This window comes from Equus asinus, chromosome 5, assembly GCF_041296235.1.
Source record: "Equus asinus isolate D_3611 breed Donkey chromosome 5, EquAss-T2T_v2, whole genome shotgun sequence".
NCBI classification, from domain to species: Eukaryota; Metazoa; Chordata; class Mammalia; order Perissodactyla; family Equidae; genus Equus; species Equus asinus.
The window spans coordinates 28,871,399-28,895,398 of record NC_091794.1 but is presented as its reverse complement, the minus strand read 5'-3'; the positions used below and the strand labels follow the sequence as shown (position 1 = coordinate 28,895,398).

Genomic DNA, 24,000 nt, shown 5'->3' with positions numbered 1-24,000 from the left:
GCCCTACCCCCTCACTTTATTAAACCCCCTTCACTTTTTAAATTTTTGCAGTAATTTCAGCATAGTAAAGATAAACAGACCTTGGGTTTGACCTTAGCTCTACCACTTTTTGGCTATAAGTGAGGAAATACTATTTAATTTCTGAGCCCATGTCTTAACCCCTAAGTGGATACCACCTGCTCCATCACAGGGTTCCTGTGGGGAATAAATAAGATGACTTGTGTAAATAACTGTCTAGAAAGCACCTGGCATTGAGATGGCCCTCAATGTCCTCGAGCTATGGCTCTCTCATCTACTTCCACGTGGGCAGGACTGTCAACCACGCGTAAGAACCAAGAATGAGAAGTGCTCAAGAGCATTTACTAAAACATCAACTACAATAAGCACAGGCAAGGGGTCCCAACATGTTACTTCGCTACAAATGAACTCTGGAAAGATTCTTGAAAACAATCCCCTCTATTCCTTTTCAGGTGCAGTATTTATATGTACATAAAAGCAAACAGCAATGCTAAGTTTCTTAAATTATTAAAGGCAAATAATCTCCCTTAATCAAGTAAACTAAAAATAAATGTTTGCATCTGAAAACTTAATTCTACAAAATTACCTTAGTAAATAGCTTACATGTTTAGTTAATTAAAAAATAGGAGAAGCAGTTAGGACCTTTTTAAAATTTTAGGTTTTAAAATGTCATTTCCTAAACTAGGGCTAGAAAAGGCAGAAGCACAAACATTCTGGGTTTAGAAGAGGCTCTAGTGATTAATTTCAACTTTCTCATTTGACAGATTAGGAAAGCAAGGCTCAGGAGCAAAGTAAGAAACCAGCCCCATGTCCTCATCGTGGTAGTGATTATTAGGACCCTTCCTGACCATCTTCCTACATGACATAAAGTCAAATAGAGGCCAAATTTTTTAAGTACTTAATCAAGCTGCATGTAAACTTTTATATAAATTTTTAGACTTATTTTTATATGTGTATATGTTACACACATTCTACAAAATTTTAAAATAAATTAACCAACGTACTCTGATTGTGGACGCCATATTTCATACCAAGATTGCTCCTTGACCCAAAAAAATCCCAAAGATTGAAATCCAATGCTGATGATGATCTGAGACAAAACGGAGAAGAGAAGGGCCCCAGATATAAGACCTGAAGGTGGTCTTTGTGCCACAAGTTCCTTCCAGGCAGGATTTAAACTCACTATATTGAGAAGAAAAAGAGGAAAGGTTTGTATCTAAATTAATTTGTCACTATAAAATACATAATCAGATTCACTTAGGAACTTTAAAAAATCATCTAATAAATCTTTAATATGAAAAATGTCCCAAAACCAAGCCAGATATTATACATATTTAAATATTCTGTAAAAATTAACAGTTTAGGCTTTTCCAAAAATGCCTCATGAGTACTTTTTACAGTAATTTGTTGAAATTCAGAGGAAACACCACTACAAGTAAAAAGAATACTAAAGCATCTAAACTCTTAGATTAATCACCACCCTTACATGTATAAGTGAGAATTTATTTCTGAATCTTTAATCACAAAGCTACAACTAAAATTATACATATTTCTTCCTTTTAAGACATTAACAGAAGTTTGAAGCTATATAAACATAACAGTGACATTAAACAAGGCTTTGATTGCTTATTGAGGTGGTGCCCACCAAGTTTCTCCACTGTAAAGTTTCTATTTTTCTTTCTGTAAAGAGGTGATTTATAAAAAGATATTGAGATTGTGTAAAAATCCCAGTCCTCATCAAACTTTCATTCACTAGTTTTAGTGACAACGGTCTAACTCAGTCACTCTCAGCCGTATCTGGAGATACTTTTGGTTGTCACACTGGGGAAGTGTTACTGGCAACTAGTTGGGCGGAGGCCAGAGATGCTGGTGAGCATCCTACAATGTCCCCCACAACAAAGAATTATCTGGCCTAAAATGTCAATAAGACCAGGGTCTTTTCATGGTCTAAGTCCATCATTCCTTCTATATTTACTAGTTAGCATTTTATTATAAGGAATAGCTTTCCCTTCTCTCCCAATTATTTATTTATTCATTTTCAGTATGGACTTAGGAATTTTTTTTTATTAGATGGGTCATATCTCATTACCATCATTATTTAATTTGATGTTAACCACCAATACTATAATAAACCAACATCTTGTGTTTCCTTATCTGATGTACCTAGAAGGACACAGCATCACTTCTGTGATATTCCTGCCAAGAATTCACAGCCTGCGTCTAATGAGAATACATCAGACAAACCCGTATAACTGGTCTATCTTCTTTCATAAATGTTAACATCAAGAAGCCCTCCCAAAAAGGCTGATGTACTATTCTGCATTCAAGAAGACCAAAGAGACAGGATAACTAAACAAAGTCCATGAGCCTGGATTAGGTCCTGGACTAGGGAAAAAGATAGGTATAAAGGGCATTATTGGGACATACGACAGAACTTAAACATGGGCTGGGTTAGATAACAATGTATTGATGTCAAATTTCCTGATCTTTGTAACTGTGTTTAGTTATGTAAGAGAATGGCTTTATTTTTAAGCAATATACACTAAAATATTCAGAGGCAAAGAGGCATGATAACACAAACTTATTCTCAAATACTTCAGGAAAAAAATGGTGAGCGAACAATATAACAATTGGGGCAAAACATAAACAACTGATAATAAAAGAACATATTTACAGGGAATTTGGAGAGGTATACACTATGTTATAATTGTTGATGTAAATTTACCAAAGTTTAATAAGTCACATCAGAATTTCATATGCTTTGAAATCAGGAACAAAATACTCACTTGTAAATACCACTACCAAAATGATTGCCAGATCAATGAAGAGGAACTGGAAGTCTCCTAGGTTACTTAAGATCTACAGAAGTAATTTGCAAAACACAATTAGTTTTCAGGAACTATTTTTATACCATTTTCCCCAGGTTTTAGTATTTTTCCCCCCTGGTTTCAGTGTTTTTTCCCCCAATAATGACAACTTTAAAATGACACTTAGATCTGCTTAAAAACTGAACTACGTTTGCCTTTCAAATTAGTGAAATAACATATATTTGCAAATATTCAATTTAACATATTAATATAAAAGGCATCGCCGAAAAATTCATTCAATGAGAACCTTTTAAAAGTTTTTAAGCAAAACAAAAACACAAACTTTTACTCACAATATTGAACATTCTTAAAAATATGCATCTTGAAGCTTCCTTAATATCTAACACTATCCCTCCTGATACTTTCCACAAATGGTGAACAGGGACAGTTCACAAAGATTCCTTGGGATGTCACCAATGTTCACTGAGACAAAAATCTAAAGTGAGATCCTGTCAATCATAAAATCCGACGAAGTACCTACGGACACCACCGTTTACACTTTTTCTCCAAAAGCATAAAATCCTATAAGTTATTGCTAAAACATCTTTTCTCATTCTGGGCCTTCCCTATAAATTTCTAGCACTTTGTAGCAAAGTTAACTGCAATTCTGAAATGTGTCACAGCCTGACGTTTTGAAGAGCTGTCAGAGAAAGACGTCCAACCTGCGCTAAAGGCAAAAAAAGAACACGACCAACTTACACTCACAAGGCTTCAGCCACAGTTGTTAGCCTTAAAGAAAACGTTATTCCAGATTAATGAGATTTTCAATCTGCTTCTCAAAATACAGTAAAGGAAAACTTACACATGCTACTTATGTAATGGATGCACTCAAAATCAAACATAACACCTGCCCGATATCTTAATCTAAATCTCTTCACACCCAGCGGCATCCCTGAAGGCGCTGTCAGTACTCACGGAATACAGCAGTGTGACACTGAAGTACTGTATAATGCTGTACAGAGCCATGAACTTAAACACACAGAACGAAGTCATTAAAGCAGCCCGGCCTTCCCTGTAAAAGGAAACGTTGGCAGGTGAACAAAAGCACTTTAAACTCCCCCTCCAAACCACAATTCCATCTTGACAGGTGAACATAACATTCAGCAGCTACAACAAAGCACTTTTCTACCAAGAGAAATAGGCCAAAGCAGAAGTGGAAGAGATGAGGAGCGGCAATCAATCTGTTGCGACTAAGTTACAAATCAAATATACTAATACAGCATTAAACAAATTCATATTACATTCTATGATAATTTTTTCCTATATTATTGAGCAAGCTACCAAGAGATAATGGGAAATTTTCAATTTGTACTACCTGATAAGATTTGGCACACAGGAAATACTAGGAGTTTTGGAGGTAAAGGGAGATGCCACCGAAGCCTCAAGCTCTGATAAGGAAATGCCTCCGTGTGCTTTCTTCAAAGCCTAATGGTTTGAAGAAGAAAACTGGTTAAGTTTTGTGAATGGGACTTAGGCTAGAGAAAGAACTAGAAACCACAAAAACTATACTTACACCACAATCATTTGCACCATCACCGCACATCCCAACAAAGTAACTAAGAAATAAAAATTAGGTTAAGATTGATTAATTTCTTAAAATACACAACATTTAATTAAGATTTCTCCAATACAGTATTTTAAACAGCTAACTGACCAAGATTCCCCCAGTTTAACTAATGAATCTTATCATTACAATGACTACAGGAATGTTGCTTTGCAAATAGCACCAGCCTGCAAGTCAAATGACCTGGTTTATTGTCCTTTTTGTGTCACAAGATGGGCAAATCAGTTTATCACTTTTGACATCTCAATTTCCTAACCTCTAGAGCAAAGGACTTGGGCTGTATAGTCTTTAGAACAGTTACTTTTAGGGCTGTCAGTAAAGATTTCTCCTTTAAAAACCTGAAATAATTTTTTACTAAAACTATAAAGTTGCGTCCATCAAGCTGAGTGAATGAACTCTACACCCCATAGATATTACCTAGAAAAAGAATTGTTGATATTGTACTTCAGCTAAATCAATGAGCCCATGAGCCTTTTCTAAAGAGACACAAAGTTACCACCTATCTCATAGGTGATAATTATATATGCATGAAATAGTTACTTTTCTGGGTTTGAAAATGAAACTACAATTCATAAAAATTTTAAAAAACACCACCACAAATACTCACTCTACATTTTGCAATGCTTCTACTAACTGTGTCTTCTGATCAGGTGCCATACGAGCAAACACAGTGCCATGTAACATCAACTGGAAAAAATATGGATTTCTTTAAAATATTGTTCACAATGTATTCATGTGAACACATACATAAACCCAAATCACTAACCTTAGGAACAAGTTCTTGAAAATGTTCCAGTATCACTGCAAATGATTTTCCATTCATTGCAAAATGAAAACGAGTCACTTGCGGATCCTCTAAGCAATCATGGACCAATTTCATTGGAATATCCTGTGTATGAGACATTCAGAAGACTATTTAGGCAGCCAAACCAAGGAACACAATCCTACTTTAAATATGTTTGATCCAAAACTGAATTCTTTCATTTGATATTTTACACAAGACACTGAGGGTTTAATATTTATTGAAAGCAAAAGGAAATTCAATTTTAAGGTAATCTATCTATAATGTTTATCTAAAAAAAATTAAGGAAGGCTAAATAGCTTCAATTTGAAAAGATAACTGAGCTGAATATTATGGACCACTTGCATCATTTATCACTACTTTTAAAATAGGATAAATATTTGGGATTCTCATCCTTTAAAACTGTGCTTCTTGCATTTGGCTAAATATCAAAATTTAAACATTGAGATTCCTGGGCTTACCCCAGTCCTAATGAATCAGAATTTCTGAGGAGATGGCCCGGGGTTCTATTTTCATTTATTTTTTGTTTTGTTTTGTTTTAATGAACCACTTTTTATTTTTTTCAGGCTAAATTCAAACAAGCAAGCTTCAAAAGGGAAACCACAACTCGACAGTACCTCCGAGTCAATTGCTGATGAATTACTGCACTGTGGTAGGCTGTCTGCATAATGCCAGTTTATCTTGGCAACTTTCCCATCCCTTGGAGGTAATGCTTCAGCAATAATAACTTTATCCTGAGGTAGTATCATTCCACAGTCTCTGGCCACGGAGACAGCAGTCAACATGTTGTCACCTAATTTTCAAAATATTGAAAATACATGAAAATTAAAATGGAAACATGAACATATTAAACAAGTACTTACTGAGAATCTACTATAGCCCCCATGACTGGGCTGGGCAAAATGAAGATACTGTATGGTCATGCTCTTGGAGTTTAAAAACAACAAAATCAGGACACACTTACTAAAGGAAGCCTCAAAAAATTCAAGCACATGTACGCTAAATAGTCAGAACAGTCTCAACAACTTTAAAGCTGAATTCAATCTTAATCTTTTGAAGTCATACACTAGCAGTACCCACTCAACACCAGGGACAGCACGACATACAGAGGAGGTGCTCAATAAACAGCTGCTAAATGACCTAGGACTGAGTGGTGGCTTGTATAAGAATACTAGAGCGACATCACAGAAAAACAGAACTACAAAGGCAACATTACACAAAACAGAAAGATAAGCAACATTACAAGAATACAATCTTTACAAGTAAAGAGAAGCAAGGAAGACAACGTCTCAGTCACGAGAGGAAAGAACTGAGGAGAAGCACTGCAAGGACCAGATCAAGAGAAGAAAAAATAAACTTAGGGGAGAAAGAGGCAAAGGTCTGGGGAGCCCACAGCTACCAGAACTGAAGGGCAATATTATTTCTTCCCCAATTCCCACACAGTATTTCCAAGGAGGTCTTCTCGTGACCAGACAGACCACCTTGGGACACAGAGCCATAGTCTGTCATGGCAGAAAGAGGGGCAGGGACACAGTGCTTTGAAGGGGGAGTCATTAGAACCAAGAACTGCTGGGATGCTAATAAGTTACTTACTTCAGCTACATGGTAATAAGGATGCTATAAGATGGATCTGAGTCTAAAACATAAAAAGTACACAGGCCTTTTCCACATACTTCTTACTGAATACATAAATTCCATAAAACGAATATCTGAAATCTGATTATTTGCTAAGGAAAAAATACTTAAGTGCTGCCACGATTTCACACAGCTAAGCCATGGAAATTATCTAATATTATCAGCAGTATAATAACACCAGGAGAATCACTTAGATGTAACAGTCAAAAAACAAAAACAAACAGTGGCTGTTTTCACTACTATACATTCAAGCAATGATAATAAACTATCTTATACACATAAATATAATTCTAACAGAGATCTATTAATCATTTTCCATGCATCTGGCATAGTTCTAAAAACTGCAGAAGACCCCAAATGGGTAAAACATACTTTTAACCCTCAAGAATCTTCTATTCTAGTAGAGAAAACAAATCTTCAAATGATCTCAAGAGTATTGCAAATTCACCTTACACTTTGGAAAAATATTCAGAGCTTAAATAGGACAACATAGGACGGAGTCACCAAATGATATGCTTTTATAAATAAATCATTCCTCAATATTATATAATTTGAACTCTTAAGAGTCACACTTCATTTTTTCTGTGTTGTTCTATAAAGTCTAACCTGTGACCATGACAGTGCGAATGTTGGCTTTATGCAAATTTTCAAGTACTGCAGGGGTTTCTTGCTTTAACTTGTTCTGCATTATAATTAAGCCCATAAAATCCATGTTGTTTTCAATGGCATCTCTGCAGAAAAAAAAATTTTAACACATAATCGTTTAGTCAAGAGAACAGGTATGCTCACTCTATATTGATAAAACAATTTAAAAGTCATAAATTATATATTAAAACATTTTACATGCTGAATAAGCCATAAAAGTGTAAGTTTATGAGTTCAATATTTAAAAAACTTTAAATCTGGAAAAATAATTTCCAAAAAATACATTTTGAAATTAAATTTTACCCTTTGAAACATAGGAATATAAGGATCATTTAGAAATGTATAATTTTGCTAAGACACTGAACACTTCTAGTACTAAGGAATATTCATCTTGTATCCTACCCACAAAACGAATAAGCATAAATAAATCTATTCTCTACTGTCCCCCATACAGCATACCCTAATTTAAATGTTAAGAGAAAAGGAAAAATCTGTACCACAAGAACATTTGATACAGTTATACTGGATTCATTATCAAGTCTTTGATGAAATTTTATAAAACTCTTGGTCAAATTCTTGATCCTGGAAGTGTGATAGAAAAAGTATTAGCAGTCTGACAATGAGATCTACTTGGGACCCGCAGATGGATCTTTTAGAATATTTATTAATATTCAATAGTTATCAAGATGTTATTCCTTCAAATAGTTGAATATCTACTATGCACCGAGTACTACACTAGTCCTTGGGAGGTCCAAGATAAACAGGCAAGATCTCTACTCTCAAGATGCTTTTGTGCGGAAACAGACATGCAAAGAGAGCATGCAAAAACAGTATGTGCTTCGGCACTATAATGGAGATGAAGCGTGTTCAGTGATGGCTGCGTTCTTAAATCTAAAGCTACCACAATTACATCACAGAAATCTTTTCTCAATGGAAAAAGGGAGCTCGAGGTTAGGGACCAAAATTTCAGACTTGCAGTAATCAAGTGGTTTTTCTACACAAAAACTCAACAATAAAGGTGCCTGAAGCATACAGCTATGAAACCTAAACATCTTTGAAATAAAATTTATTAACAATGGGTGGTACAGATATTAAAGACTAGTTAGGAAATTTCATACAAGCGATCTGCTGTTAGTAAAAGGAGAAACAAGCCTTGAAACCGGAAAATGCATTTCAAAGCACAAAGCTGTACCAATGTGAAACTACTGGGTCAAAAGCACTGCAGCCATTCTCCTATGAGGTACCAGTTTCTGGCTGCAGCTGGTTTCCTAACTCTCCTACGAATAATACAGGTCATGGAACTCTTGCCCTCTAATTAATGAATAGCACAATATTCAATTCAAGATACAAAGGTTCAAGCTGTAAGAGAAACCCCAAAACCTGTTCCTACAAGGCAGAAATGAAACACAGAGAAGTTCTCGGCTGAAGGATGAGGAAGGAGAGAGAGAGAAAAGTTGATAGGGAGGGATAGGGTACTCTGGGCAGAAGGAACAGCCTATCCAAGGGCATGAGAGGATGTATGAATGTGGCAGGCTCAAGAATTATAGGCAATTCAATAGTCTTTAAGGGGGCAAATGGCCAAAGGTGAAGCTGTAGAGAAAGGAGCCTAATGCGCCCTTCGTAGGAATTAGGATATACTATTTTATATCAGCGGCTCCCAATCATGCATATGCATCAGATCATTTGATTATTACCTTTTTTTGTTTTTAAATGTTTATGCTTAGATCACATCCCCAAATATTCTGTTTTAATAATGTAGTTTTTCCTTTTAGTTATTTGGCTATCCTCTCCACTCCTTTAGTTTTCATTCAGAAAAACAGGATTGTACTACAAACACTGTCCGACTATTTGCACTTACTATCCAGGCACATCAGAGTAATTAACAGAAGTATTAATAGTCCATAATTTAACCATTGCCCTCTTGGTGAATATTATGTTATTTACACTATTTTAATATAATCTTATGCTCACACAGAAATAGTTCTTTAGGCTGAATTCCTAGAACTGCACTTGATGGGTCAAATCGTACATGCAAATTTAAATGCTGACAGGTACTACACAGGATCTTCACGAATTCACAATATTGTAGTAGCAACACATTGTTAAAATGTTCTCAAATCTTCACTAACACTTGGCATTACCAATCTTTTCAATTTTGCCAACCTTAGGGGAGAAGTGACATCTCATTGTGGTTTTATTTTGTAGTTCCCCAAGAACTGAAGTGTCCTATCATTTTCATGTGTTCACTGGCCACTTCTTACATCTTTTTCTAATACTGATCTGTTTGTATCATTTGCTCTTTACTAACAACACATGTTTTGCTTTCTCTTTCCTAATGTATATCGCTGGGTGTGAACTCCAGTAGGTGATGGAGAGCCATTTGTAAGAATTCCAGGTAGGAGACCGGTATTAGATCCGAAGTTAAAAAGCTCTCTCTGGAGACGGTGCGGAACACAGATCACAGACAGGAAAGACTGGAGAAAAGAGCCGAGTCCCTGAGTTGGAGACAAGGGCAGTGGGGATGGAGGAAGAGAAGGCAACTTGACAGGCAGAATCAGCAGGACACCAATGAATATTCCTTTGTGCTTACAAAATGCTAGGTACACCATGAAATATTCTTAAACAAAAACATAATCCTCAAAGGATAGGTCTGTATTAGTTACAGTCAAAGTGACAATCCTTGAATGTGAAACCCGTATCTATATATGGAACTAAATGTGACATTAGTAATGCCATCTGATTGGGAGCGCACTATAGCTATTGGTTATTGTGACTCATGATTCTCTGACCAAATTAGTACATGGTTCTAACCACTGGGTAAAAGCAAGTTGATCATTTACAAAAAATAAACTGCAGAATTATGTTTACCAAAATATAATTATGTTCCTAGAGCACACCCGACACATAGCAGACACTTGGTAAGTATTTAACAAATGAACTGAAAATAGTTCCAACGAGTTGTACTTTTATTTAGATCACCTAAAACAAACATTATGCTATGTATATTTGCATACATTCAATAAATATTTAATCAATACCCAACTACATACAAATTATTTTACATGACTTACATACACATAAATGATGCATTATTGGAACTGTAGAAAAACCATTCATAAACCTTACCTGGCAATATTCTGTATTTTATGCCATGTCAGTTTTGCCTCCAACTTTCTGTGTGCAAGAGCAATCACACGGAACCCTTGTTTAGTATAATCTTCTAAAACACTTTCAAAGTCAGCAGGAACTTTTTAAAAGGAAAAAATAATAGTCATTGTAAGAACTGCTGATACAAGCTTACACAAATACCAGAAATTCATTCAAAGCCTGGCTGTTTCCTCACCTGTTTCAGGTTTACAAAGACTGGCAATGACCTCAGGTGCTCCTTTCACGTAGGCATCCATTTTCCTATCCCCCAGCACCCTTGCAACCACACTCATACGTTGCAAAGCAGAAGAAAACGGGAACTGGCGGACAATTCCTATCTCATAAATGGCCTATATGATTTCAAAAGATGCACAACGCATTTATTATTCTTTAAGAATTAAAACAAATATACTTAGGTAACAAGTAAACATTCTTCATTCTTCACTTACTGGAAGTTCAAACAGCTCCTAAAAACAAAATAAAACAAAAAGAATAAAGAAATAGTACAGATTAAGTCCATTAACATATCCAAGTTTTTTAAAAAAAAAATTTTCCTATACATCCACAAAACATTACTTGGAAAATAGCAAGAAACTCTGATTATTTGAAAGTTGGGTTTCCAGACTGGTTCTCTACTACCTCCCATTTTTAAGAAGTAAATTCCTGAATAGTTTCAAATATTCTGCTATCCTAAAAATATTAACATATTAAGTACTAAATAAACTAAGAGGAACATATAAATGTTCACCTAAGAATAAAGCCTTTCACATATTCTTTTTATTAAATTCTAGGAATACAGATGCAATTTAAAAGGACTGATCACCATGTAGCTAAATCGCAAGGCACGAAGCTGCTTAGCAAATAGAAGGAAAAGTAATGGTACTGAGAATTAAACTTCAATGTTCTACAAAGAATGTCTGCAACACATCAGGTACAGTTTCTGATAGATGCAGTTAAAATATTCATATCTGCATAAGAGTTAAATAAAGGACACGTGACTTCATATTCTACCAACACTTCACACTGAAGATTAACCATGAGCACCGACAGTATCCAGCTTAAAATGTTTTCACACCATTTCTTGGTTTCCTGCAGGTGCAGATTCAGGAAGCAGCTGTTTCGGAGGACGAACCACAGTGGGCATAATTCGATTATGAAGTGCTGTTTCCTCTTCAGTTGCTTCTTCCAGAATCTCAAAGGAAAATATTCAACACATTGCTTCATAAAATTCAATTCATTGGTTCCATTTTTAAATGAAACATTATGGCTATCCTTAGCGAAGTAAAAAAATCAGTGTCCAAGGAATAAATGAGCACTATCGATCATTAATAAAGTGAAACAAAATATAAACAAAACTAGTTAAAGTCCTAGCAACTCATGGGAGAGGGGAGACAGAGCTTAGAAGCAGGGTAAGGAAATGGAGAGAATTTTCCCTGAGTCGGTTCTACAACCTGGTGGGTTTAGAGACTAGTTCTGCAAAAAAACCCAGAAGGCTCTTGCAGTTCCAAAAATTTTCAGTCTATCATCCGGGGCTTCCTTTCTGCTAAGAGGAGAGGCCTCAGAAGCATATGGAGCTCAGATAGGGTTAGTAGAACCACTGGGTCAAGAACCCACTAAGGTACGATGATGCGAATTTAGCGTTTCAGCCTGAACACTTCTGGTTAGGATACTACTACCCTAACCGCTTGAAATTTAATTTAAAAACACGTTTCTTGGTAAAAAAAAAATAATAATAATTCAAACAAAAATTTGCATTAAATACACGTACATGAGAAAAATAAACTAATTTGACTCTACAAGTGGAGGAATCAATCAATCAATGGGAAAATGATGGGGAAGGGAACTGTGTCCAAATAACCAATTTCCTAGAATTCTAAGACATATTTTAACATCTCTGAAATTGGGATGTATCTTATATGGTAATAATTACATCAAATAACAGTAGTGCCTGGTATGTGAAAACACTCCATTGATAATTTGTGGTAAGACCAAGCATCAAAGCATCCCAGAGACAAGAAAACACACTAGTGTACAAACTCACTGATTTAACCCATTTTTAAAAGATCCAGACAGAACAGTAAACCTACTGAAAATCTATTCAGTTGGAGAGTTGCTTTAGAGAACATCAAAGATGAATCAGCCCTATCGTGCTTTATGCTCTATAAATGAAGTGGGCCTACTTTTGGGAATTAAGCTTGACGAGTGTTTATTGTGAGCTTTCAAAAGATGGCAGAGCACTTCTCCATTCATTTGTTTCCCTTTTTTAGCATATTAGCAAAACACCCAAAAAAAGAGAAATATATCTGTAAAAGTAAACAGAAAGGAAAGCAAGGAGAGGGGATTCAAATATGAAGACAAAAGGCAAACTGAAACATACTGATGGATGCAGCCATGAAGGAACATGAGCCCAGAATAGAGACAAGACGACACACAGGCGAAGCACAGTTCTCATTAGCCAGAATAGCTGAGCTAAGCAAAAAAACAAACCCAAAACCAGGAGTCATTCTCTAGAGACAGGAACGATCTGTCTGAGAGGAGGAGGGCTGTTATGAGTCAGCACTCCAGAGCAGAGCTCTGCTCGTGCAGCACTGTGAAGCAGAGAGAACAGCAACCTGAAGACGAACTCTGCTCCTCTGAAACTGAAGGACGCCTGCTGATGAGAGCCCACTCGACAAAACAGACTAACAGACGTATGGGCAAGGATGAAAACCTCACTGCAGCTATCCAGACCACCAAGATGTACACTGAAAACCAAAAGCATGAAGGAGAAAGCCCAAGTGTAGGGAGGGGAAAAAACTGACCCAGAGAAAACAAAAAATTCAGAAGGCAGAAGGGAACTTTAAAAACAAACTATTATTGCATCTATAAAAGAAGAATTGAATGTGGTAAAATGCTAACAACCACAGAACACAAGCAAGTACTCAGAAACTAGAAATGATCAACAGCAAAACAAACAGAAGGAAGTTGTAAACACACGTGTGTGTGTGTGTGTGTGTGTGTGTGTGTGTGTGTACAGGAAGTAGGAGAGGACGACAAAAGAACATTGAAGACATGTGACTACTCCATACTCCCTACCTGTGGTGGTGCTAAAGATCATCTTACTGACTCAGGCCCGCTGCCCCGCGTTGCTGATAGCTGGTTTCACTTATAAAGATAGAGCAGGGCCTGAGCAGGTCATCCTCTATTAAAGGTGTTTAAATGAGTCAATTTAACTAAAACGGACATTTTTTTTACACAAGTAGAAATCTCTCTCCAGTGACATATCTTTAGAAATTACATAGCTCCTTTTATGTACAAGACAGACTATCGTCAAAACAACTAGCAGAAATAATCCTTCTGCAAGGTAATTTTTACTATATTTTCTTAAAGTTACTTGTGCTTTAAAATATTGAACTTACCCATCCAATGGCTTCAAACATTTTCAAATCAAGTGGATCACCAGAAAGTACTCCTTCAATTTTTGTGAGTGAATGACAAGTAGCCATACAAGCAACAAACTGCGACTTTACCAACATCTCATTGCAAATGTTTTCTTCCGGCAAAAGAAATCTAAACAGAAAATGCACTGAATGAGATTCCTAAGTCCCAAGACTCAAGACAATATTCTAACAATATTCAGGTTTTGTCATTTCAAAAATGACAAAAAAAAAAAGTCTGCATTTTTGCAAATTCATTTTCACTATAGTTTTGGCATTCAAAAACAGTTACTTCCATGAAAATTATACATGACCAAAATGCAATACTATTTTAGATTCTGAATAACTAAGCCAGACATAGCAATATAGAAAATACTAGATACTAAATAATAATTAAAACTCCTGCCTATGGACAGATTGCAGATTGGAATATGTAAAAACTCTCTTGTAAAAACATAAAATTAATGTGTGACACAATCTTTTAAACGCAAAACTGTGCTCACAAGAAAGAAAGGGAAAGTTTGGAGTGCCAGAAATAGAGAAAAAGGAAACCCAGAGGGGTATGGACCTGAGTAGATGCTGTGACTGCCCCCGGGGAGAAGGGAGAAGGGAGGGAGCCACCTCAGTACCTGAGGACTTGTGTTTTAATACCCACACAGGAACGGGAGGCAGAGTCTTGGCCACAGACAAAAAAAGAAACCGAGAGCATGCCTCAGCCCCAAGACAGCTGGTGCCCTTTAGGGGCTGCATCCTCAGGGAAAGAGTGTACTAGAAAAACCCACCCACAGACCCAAAGGCATAACTAAGAATAAGCTTCTCTCTTTTTCCCCCACCCAAAGTTCAAGAAAAGAGTTAATATCTACACAATGTTTACTATGCACTAGGCACTAACTTTAAACATATTTGACTCATCTCATCTCCACACCACAGGAAGGTGTTTTATTATGCCCATTTTATAGATGAGCAAACTAAAGCAGAGGGGTTAAGTGACTTGTCAAGGTTACACAGCACATAAGTGGCAGAGCAAGGATTCAAACACAGGCGGTCTGGTTTCAGAGCCTAAACTTGGAACCACCACACTACTGAGGATGAGGTTTGGGTTAGAACATATGCCACTGCCTGGTCCAGAAATCCCCCAAGTTATGACAGTAACTTATATCTTGTCTGGCACCACTGATACTGCTCTTGGCTCCTACAACACAGCCACAACGGAGTCTCACAGAAAAATCCTGCTAAGGACGAGTCCATAATTTAAAAACACACCAGGAGGGCTGGCCCCGTGGCCGAGTGGTTAAGTTCGCGCGCTCCGCTGCAGGCGGCCCAGTGTTTCGTTGGTTCGAATCCTGGGCGCGGACATGGCACTGCTCATCAGACCACGCTGAGGCAGCGTCCCACATGCCACAACTAGAAGGACCCACAACGAAGAATATACAACTATGTACTGGGGGGCTTTGGGGAGAAAAAGGAAAAAAATAAAATCTTAAAAAAAAAAAAAAAAAAACACACCAGGAAACAATTCTCACAAGTCAACAGACACAACAAAGACAGAATTAGAATCCCATAAATTTGAGATAAGAGAATGGCAATCTGAAAGAATGCAAAAAAGGGCATTTTTAAATTAAAGACTTAGAAAAAGAACAAGACACCATAGGGAGAGAGGGGGAGAGGCAGATTTGGAAAGAACCAAATGAAATTTCTTGTCCAACATATGGTTAACATTCCCAAATGAAGAAAAAACAAACAAGGAGGGATAGGCCATAAAGGAACAGAAAGATGCTGAGAAATTTCCAGAATTTATGAAAAGCATGAATCCTTGGACTCAAGAAGCAAAATGAGTCCTGCACAAACAAATAAAAAGATCATGGTGAAAATACAGAAATCAAGGATAAAGAAGTATTTCTGAATCAACAAAGGAGAGAAGAGATTACTAAAGAAACTAAGACTTCTCAACAGCAGTACCAAAAGAGCCAGGAGAAATGGAATCAGACTTTCAAAGCACTGAGAGAACACAGCTGTCGACCTAGAAATCCATACAGTCACACCGTCACGCGAGAGTGACAGCGAAACAAAGGATCACTAATGAACGTAGTTCAAGACGGCAATTTAATCCAGAAGAATGGGATGCTAGAAGCAATGGTTAGCAAAGATATTCGAAAACCTAGGTAAATCTTAGCAGGCAGATTGCATAAAATATTATGCAACAAATACATACAAGAAGGGAGGGGAATAATCAAAGTACAAGTATTCTATAGTCCATGGGGTCTTTTTGGGTTAAGAAACTAATAAAGATACCTATCAACTTCAGACTCTAAATATGACTATTAATAATTTAAGGACAAGTAGTAAAAAGATTAGAATGTATAAATTCTGAGAAAATAGGAGAGATAAATATGAGAAAACGTGTGTGTGCACTGAGGTGAAGGATGGTAGAAATAATTTCAAATGTATCTGAAATCAAAATAAATGTGAGCATAATGGCACATAAAGACTGCACAGTAAAAAGATGGAAGATACACTAGCAAACATTGGGCAAAAGAAAACTGGTGTGTAACTATGTAAGTATTAGGTGAAACAGAATTTCAGGCAAGATGCACTATTACAGATAAATAAGGTCATAATGTGACAAACTGTTTACCAAGAAGACGTAACAACTTTGGTATTACATGAGCCAAACAATAGTCTCTCAAATTATATAAACCAAAATCCCGTTAACTTTTGAGAGAAAAAAATGACACAAACACAACTACAGCAGAAACACTTCTAAGCATCAAAAGACAACAAAAACAAAGTAAAAGATCACAGAAGAGTGGAATATTTCTGCAGAGCAGTGTACTGAAAAAGATTACCATTCAGAAAATACAAAGGACTTCTAACAAATGAATAAGATAAAGACTAACAATACAACAGAAAAATCAGGATTTAAACTGACAATACACAAAGAATGCCAAATGACCCTCCTTGCAAAAATGTGAAAATGTGCTCAGCTTTATAAAGAATGAGGAAACTGCAAATAAAGCCACAATGAAATACCATCCATTTCATATCCATCCATTTGGCAAAAATAAGAAGTCAGACAATACCAAGTTTGGCAAGGATGTGGAGCAACAGGCCCTCGTACAGAAGCACTGAGGGCGAGAGTGTGGGCCGGCACCCTCACTCAGAGGGCAGGCAGGCAATGCTGTTACCGCTGCAGCCACGCATGTGCTCTTTAACCCAGCACGGACGCTCTGAAGATGCTAGCTTCCTAAAACTCAACCACATGCTCACAAGGACTCGTGTATAAGAATTTTAACTGCAGCACTGTTTGTGAAAACGGAGGGGAAAAGGGAGAAAAAAAATGAAACTGTCCCTTAGTAGAAAAACAGATATTATGGTTTAATAATACAATGGAATACCAAACAACAGTTACGATTAATAACTTAGATCTATATTTATCAACATGGATAAATCTTGAAAACAATATTAAGAGGCAAAAAAGCAGCAAAAACATATGTACAGTACATCAGTTGTGTATATTTATTTATAGATGAACATATACGTAGTGAGAACATAAAAACATGCAAATAATAGAACACAACTTCAGAATGGTGGTAGGGATAGATAAAGGGATAGATTAAGACTTTACAACATCTGTAATATTTTAAATCTTTTGAGAGAGATCTGAACCAAATATGGCAAAACGGCAACAGCTTAATCTTGGTGGTGGATACACAGCTGTATGTTATGACTTTCTATATGTTTGAATGTTTCATATATGAAAATATTTATTAAAAATTAACTAATGACCAAATCTAACTAATATTTACCGTGTGTTTTCCACTCGCCGGATCCCCCAAAGATCTAAACCATCTTCAGTAAGAGTTCCAGTCTGGAAAATAAGCACACATGTACAAAGTATGGACAATGCCCCCAAAAACAAAAATCATGAAAAGCTATGCCACATAAAAACAATGGAGTACTATAAAGCTATAAAAAAGGGAAACAAGATCTCTGTACATACTGTGATAGAAGTACCTTCTATCACAAATAGACAAGGTGAGGAAAAGGGATTAGAATATTCCTTACTGCATGGTTCTTGCCTGTGTGTGTGTGTGTGTGTGTGTGTGTGTGTGGGTGGGTGGGTGTGTGGGTGGGTGTGTATGTGTGCGGGTGGGGGGGTGTGTGTGTGTGTGTGGGTGGGTGGGTGTGGGTGGTGGTGGCAGTGGGGAGGGGGCATATGTGTAGACTATATATTGATGTGCTTATATTATTTAAAACAGTAGAATGATACACCATCAACCTATGAATCAATACAGGAGCCTATACGGGAGGGAGGGATTAGGGCATAGGGAGACAAAAAGGGAAGAGGAACAAGTTAAATGACATCAGGAGAAAGGAATCAGCCAAATTCAGGACATAAATGACCTGGTTTCTTCAGTAAGATAATTGGGGATGAGGGGTAATAAAAGCAACTGTTACAGAGTAATTGAAACCTTATTTGGATTCTGACAAAAATTGTAAAAATTCTGGCACTTTTTTGAGAAAGGCAGGGAAATCTGAATATGAACTGGACCTTAGATAACACTACGGAACTGTTAATTTTAAGCGTAGTAAGCAGTGATGATACTGTGGTATTGTTTTTTCCAAACATCTTCCAGGGTGAAATAACATGTCTGATGCTGCTGCCTTCAAAACAAGGCGGTAGATGTGGTAAGACTACAAAATGTTGGTAACTGTTAAAGCTGGGTAATGGCTAAGTGAGGGCTTTTACACTTTTATCTTCTCTCCACTTTTACGTTTGTTTAAAATTTTAATAATAGCGTTTCCAAAAAAGACAAGCATAAGTGAAATTTTCTGAACAGAAAAATATGAAATATAGTTTCGAGATATGACCCATTTTTTTGCTTTTTACAAAATGTCTCACATTTTTTTCTTTAATAGTGAAGATACACAAAAATCAAATTCTTATCATTATCAGTTACCCACAAGAGCTTGATGGAAGATTTTTTGGCCAAGATTTAATTCTCAAAATAAAACTTAGGAAAACTAACTTCAGCTGAGGAAAGGAAAACTGTAAGAGGCAAGGTATATTTCACACAGATACAGAATTTGTCATTTTTACATAAAATTGCAAAATTACTGACCATCATAATTCTGAAACATATTCAATAAAATCAGAGCAAAAACTAAACGTTCTTTATAGGAATAAAATTCCAGTAAATATACCTGTATGGGGCTTATTCTGTTAAAAACATTAAAGATCAGATAATCTTTACTATAAGTCATAATTCTAGATTTGAATGATTGGGCAAATAAGCATATTTGGGCAAAGAAACAATATCCAAAGTAGTAAAAATTGAAAAAATAGCAAGAAGAAATATACAAAAATGATGCATTCAGGGGCCGGCCCAGTGGCACAGCGGTTACATTCGCACGTTCCACTTCAGCGGCCCAGGGTTCGCCGGTTCAGATCTCAGGTGTGGACACGGCACCGCTTGGCAAGCCATGCCGTGGTAGGCGTCTCACATAGAAAGTAGAGGAAGATGGGCAGATGTTAGCTCAGGGCCAGTCTTCTTCAAAAAAAAAAAAAAATGGGAGAGAGAAGGATTGGCAGCAGATGTTAGCTCAGGGCTAATCTTCCTCAAAAAAAAAAAAATGCATTCACCAAATAAGTTGAACAAGAGGAAAATCAGAGAAACATTAAAAAATGTGTGCCAATTAGTTGATAAAGAATATAGAAAACATTAATCTAAATATTTAAAAGCTGCAAAGTAACCTTTGAGAATGATTATGAAACTGAACCAACCTTGTCAAAGCAAACAAGATTCAGCTGTCCACAGATATTTATCCTTTGGGGACTGATACAGAAGATACCAACTTTTTTCAGTCTTCTTTGGGCATACACGATCCCAGCAGTCAATGCAGCAGGAAGTGCAGGTGGTACAGTAATTGTAATGATATCAAGAGACTCAACAATTATTGCCCTAACTTCTACCTACAATTAACAAAAAGAAACATCAGACCCCCAATATTAAATATTTACTAATCTAACGTGGGTATTTCTTTAGTGAAAAATCTATAAACCATTTCCAATTTTAAAAGTGTGTACATATATACATCTAGTAACCATTTATAATTTTTTTCCTTTTAGAGATTCTGAAAAACAGGAAGCTCAGTGAATCATCAATGGATGGCAGAATGACAGCTACTTTTAAAGGAAACTCATTTTAATAGCTCTGCATACTTCATACAACACACTTCAAAGTTCAACAAACATCTGTCAGATACAGACTCTTACTACAAGCCCCATACTGTGCCAGTCTCTACAGGGGACAGAAAAGAGAAATTTGACAAGGTCCCTTAGAAATACCTTCAATTAAGTAATCACAAATAATTTTAATGCTGTATATCCCAGAGGTTAAAAAAAGAGAAAATAAAGCTTTGGGTGAGTATGTGGTCATCCCTCCCTTTAAGTCACAAGGAAGCAAGTAAAAGACCGTCTAAACCAGAGCCGTCCAAAAGAACTTTCTGCTATGATGCGGATGCTCTATATCTGTACTTCCTAGTATACCATCTCATATGACTTTTTTAAGGTAAAATTAATTAAAATTTTAGTTCCTCAGTCTCACTAGCCACATTTCAAACCCTGGACAGGCACACGTGATAAGAATCAAACCCTATTAAGAGTCCCACGCACAAACCTCATTTAAAATGTTATTGATGATAGTGTAGATGAACCCAACGCCAGCCACCGCCACAAGACACAGTAGAAATAAGTAGGCATCTCTGTAGAGTTTAAAATCAGTTGGTTTGGGATACAATATGGAACGAACAAGCTGTCCCTTGGAAGTACTATATCCTTTAAGAAGAAAATTAAAGAAGAAAATGACCATATTTTTATAAGAAAATGAGAATTACATCCCAAAACAGAATCTCTTTTTAAACATTTAGGAGGCATCAAATATGGTAAACCATGCAAGCAGAAATTAAATGATTTCTACCTGTTCTAACTACTATGGCCTTGACAAACTCTCCAGTGTAGAAACGAGTTTGAATAACAGTAGTTCCACAAAACAAAGTGTGTCGTCTATGTATTTCTGGACTATATAATTCATCTCCCGTTCCTTTTAGGTCCACTGAAGGATTTGGCAAATTAGTCTTTGTCACTGGAACACTTTCTCCTTTAAAAAAAAAAAATCATAAATTAAAGCACAGGAATCAGCATCTAAAACACAAATCTTTTTTTTTTCTTTTTGGTCAGGAAGACTGGCCCTGAGCTAACATCTGTTGCCAAACATCATCTTTTTTGCTTGAGGAAGACTGTGGCTAACATCTGCGGCAATCTTCCTCTATTTCGTATGTGGGACACTGCCACAGCATGGCTTGATGAGTGGTGCATAGGTCCACATCCCAGATCCAAACCCGCAAACCCCAGGCCGCCAAAGTGGAGCACACAAACTTAACCACTACACCACTGGGCCAGCCCCTAAGGCATAAATCTTGAATGGTTAAATATCCTAAATGTTACCATATTGCTTATAATATTATTAAGAAGTCTAATGTGGATAACACAGCTTCATCTAGAGCTTTTTGTCTACCAACTTCCTTATCCCAAAATATCAAATCTTGTCTCCCACAATAATTCCTGAAAGTGATCTGTGACTCAAAGGTAACCACTAGGAGATGACTGTGTCAGGTTTCAAATAAGACGACCAGGCAGCAGCCAGAGCCCCAGCACCTGTTCTCTCCTCCCTGAGACCTGAACTGGAATGCACTCATCAACCTCAAGCACACACAGGGATGTGAAGACCTACTCCTAATCCCCACTACACAGACACACCCAGACACACACAGGGAGAGAAGACCGAGGAGGATGCGAGTTCTCTCAAACAGTAACTGCCAAATTCTTTTTAGCACTGAACTTTAATTCCCTGCAGCATTCACACTTCCTGCTTCAAAGGCAGTGAGTATGTGGGGCTATTTTGTTTGTGAGGGTGTTTTAAGACACACTTTTCTTCGCAGTTCAAAAATGTATTACACAGGACTCACTTTCTTGCCAGACTGACTATGACAATAAAAAAAGTTCATGTGATAAAAATATATAAAGCTCTACCTCCAGATTGTGAATTTTCAAAAGGGAGTCATTTTAAAGTCAACTTCTCCTCAGTTTAATAAAAATATGAAATCTTTACTCCCACTTTTTACATATCAAATAGGAAACTAAATACACTGCATTATCTGCGGGCAAAGGACTTCTTTCCTCTTCCTTCACTATAAAGCAAGTCCTCATGTCACAAGAGTGGCCAGAAGCAGACCAAGACACACAGGAAATACCAGCATAGTGATTTAGTACCACAGCTAAGCACAATGCAGAATCTGGTCCCCTCAAAGACAATCTTCAGGGGCCAGCCCTGTGGCCAAGTGGTTAAGTTCGCATGCTCGTGTCGGCAGCCCAGGGTTTCGCTGGGTCGGATCCTGGGCGCAGACACGGCACCACTCATCAGAGAATGTTGAGGTGGCGTCCCACATGCCGCAACTAGAGGGACCCACAACTAGAATATACAACTATGTACTGGGGGAATTTGGGGAGAAAAAACAGAAAAAGAAAAAAACAAAGATGACTGGCAACAGTTGTTAGCTCAGGTGCCAATCTTTAAAAAAAATAATAATCTTCAATATCCATCACATTCATGACATTCACAACTAAAGGATACAAACAGCAAAGCTAATTTCAAAACAGCTTAATCAGTAAGTACTTACTTAATATTAGAAACAACTCAACCAATTTTTACATATGTGATTGAGTTTACCTGTTAGCATGCTTTCATTTACAATGCAAGTACCATTAATAAGTACTGCATCACAAGGCATGACTATCCCATTCAGTGGAATGATCATGACATCTCCCGGCACAAGGTCTGTAGAAAAGATCTCTTCTGCTTCTGGATTCAAAGAAAGAAAAAGCAAAGTCTGAAAAGAACGTTCTTTAACTTGGAATAGAAATATAGCAAACAAAAGAACTCTCCAAAGGTCATCTGATCTCCACAAGAAGTTAAAAACATAATGGAGTTACGGAGGGAAACCCTAATAAATGAAGAGTTTCGACGAATAAGATTATTACTCCTTAGGTTATCAAAACACAATGTTTAAGTCTGTCAGCTAGCTGGTCCCCTGACAGACCAACCAACTGCGCACGGGTGGTGCCAAGTGCTTTCTGACCAAACAGGTGGGTGGTTGGGCTTCAACACTCATTGCAATGGTTGATGATCGAGTTCAGCTATCAGCCCATTCTTAGAAAATGGACACAGCGAGTCCACACATGAGATCCTCCTACAACAGGTAAAGAAACTCAGATTTCTAGAACCCCTCGGAAACAGAAGAAAGCACTGAAAATTTTAGCGTACTTTCTTTTTCAACAGCATTTTCCACAGCATTCTTTTTCTCACTGACACTATTTATAACCCATGAAGTCTCACTGCCTTCTCATATTCCTGAAATAGTGCTAATAATATTTTAGATATTATTCTAAATAAATTTATAAGATAAATTAAACACTGTAATATTTTATCTAGCTCATTATTCCCTTAGGAATGTATGCATTATATTCAAGTTAGCTAAACACTTTTTAAAAAGATCTTCTCAAGTAAAAGAAGGTTTTTATTTTGCATTGCCTTATATTTGGGCATTCTCTCTCTCCCTCTCATTCTTTCCCCCCTAGGTTTAATATTATGTTCAGAAGAGAGTTACACTAGTTTGTAAACAAAGACAGGTGAGAAGAAAATGATTGTTTGTGGTGTTAGTCTATAGGATAAATAACCTTTACTTTCTAAAAAAAGAAAGTAGTATACTAAGCTATGAGGAAACAACTTTTAAAGAATTCTAATCATATTTAGTACATCATAGGTAAAATAATCATTTTTTAATAAG

General features: G+C 36.8%; 1 protein-coding gene across 8 annotated transcripts in view; it reads right to left on the bottom strand.

Moving 5' to 3' along the window:
• The window catches only part of ATP13A3 (ATPase 13A3), an 81,532-nt gene that overhangs the window by 24,003 nt on the left and 33,529 nt on the right, over positions 1-24,000 (bottom strand). For all 8 annotated transcript variants that reach the window (XR_011503215.1, XR_011503216.1, XM_070509158.1 and 5 more), the window contains 19 exons: positions 22,884-23,015; positions 21,075-21,254; positions 20,775-20,932; positions 19,880-20,068; positions 17,901-17,962; positions 14,077-14,227; positions 11,754-11,870; positions 11,128-11,145; positions 10,875-11,028; positions 10,658-10,778; positions 7,493-7,617; positions 5,869-6,044; positions 5,216-5,338; positions 5,057-5,136; positions 4,399-4,441; positions 4,201-4,310; positions 3,801-3,897; positions 2,805-2,877; positions 1,023-1,200 (listed from right to left, as the gene is read on the bottom strand). Coding sequence is in view for 6 of the 8 variants with exons in the window: in XM_070509158.1 (XP_070365259.1) it covers positions 1,023-1,200; positions 2,805-2,877; positions 3,801-3,897; positions 4,201-4,310; positions 4,399-4,441; positions 5,057-5,136; positions 5,216-5,338; positions 5,869-6,044; positions 7,493-7,617; positions 10,658-10,778; positions 10,875-11,028; positions 11,128-11,145; positions 11,754-11,870; positions 14,077-14,227; positions 17,901-17,962; positions 19,880-20,068; positions 20,775-20,932; positions 21,075-21,254; positions 22,884-23,015 (2,287 nt within the window). In the remaining 2 variants the exon portion in view is untranslated. The remainder of the gene's footprint in view (positions 1-1,022; positions 1,201-2,804; positions 2,878-3,800; positions 3,898-4,200; positions 4,311-4,398; positions 4,442-5,056; positions 5,137-5,215; positions 5,339-5,868; positions 6,045-7,492; positions 7,618-10,657; positions 10,779-10,874; positions 11,029-11,127; positions 11,146-11,753; positions 11,871-14,076; positions 14,228-17,900; positions 17,963-19,879; positions 20,069-20,774; positions 20,933-21,074; positions 21,255-22,883; positions 23,016-24,000) is intronic.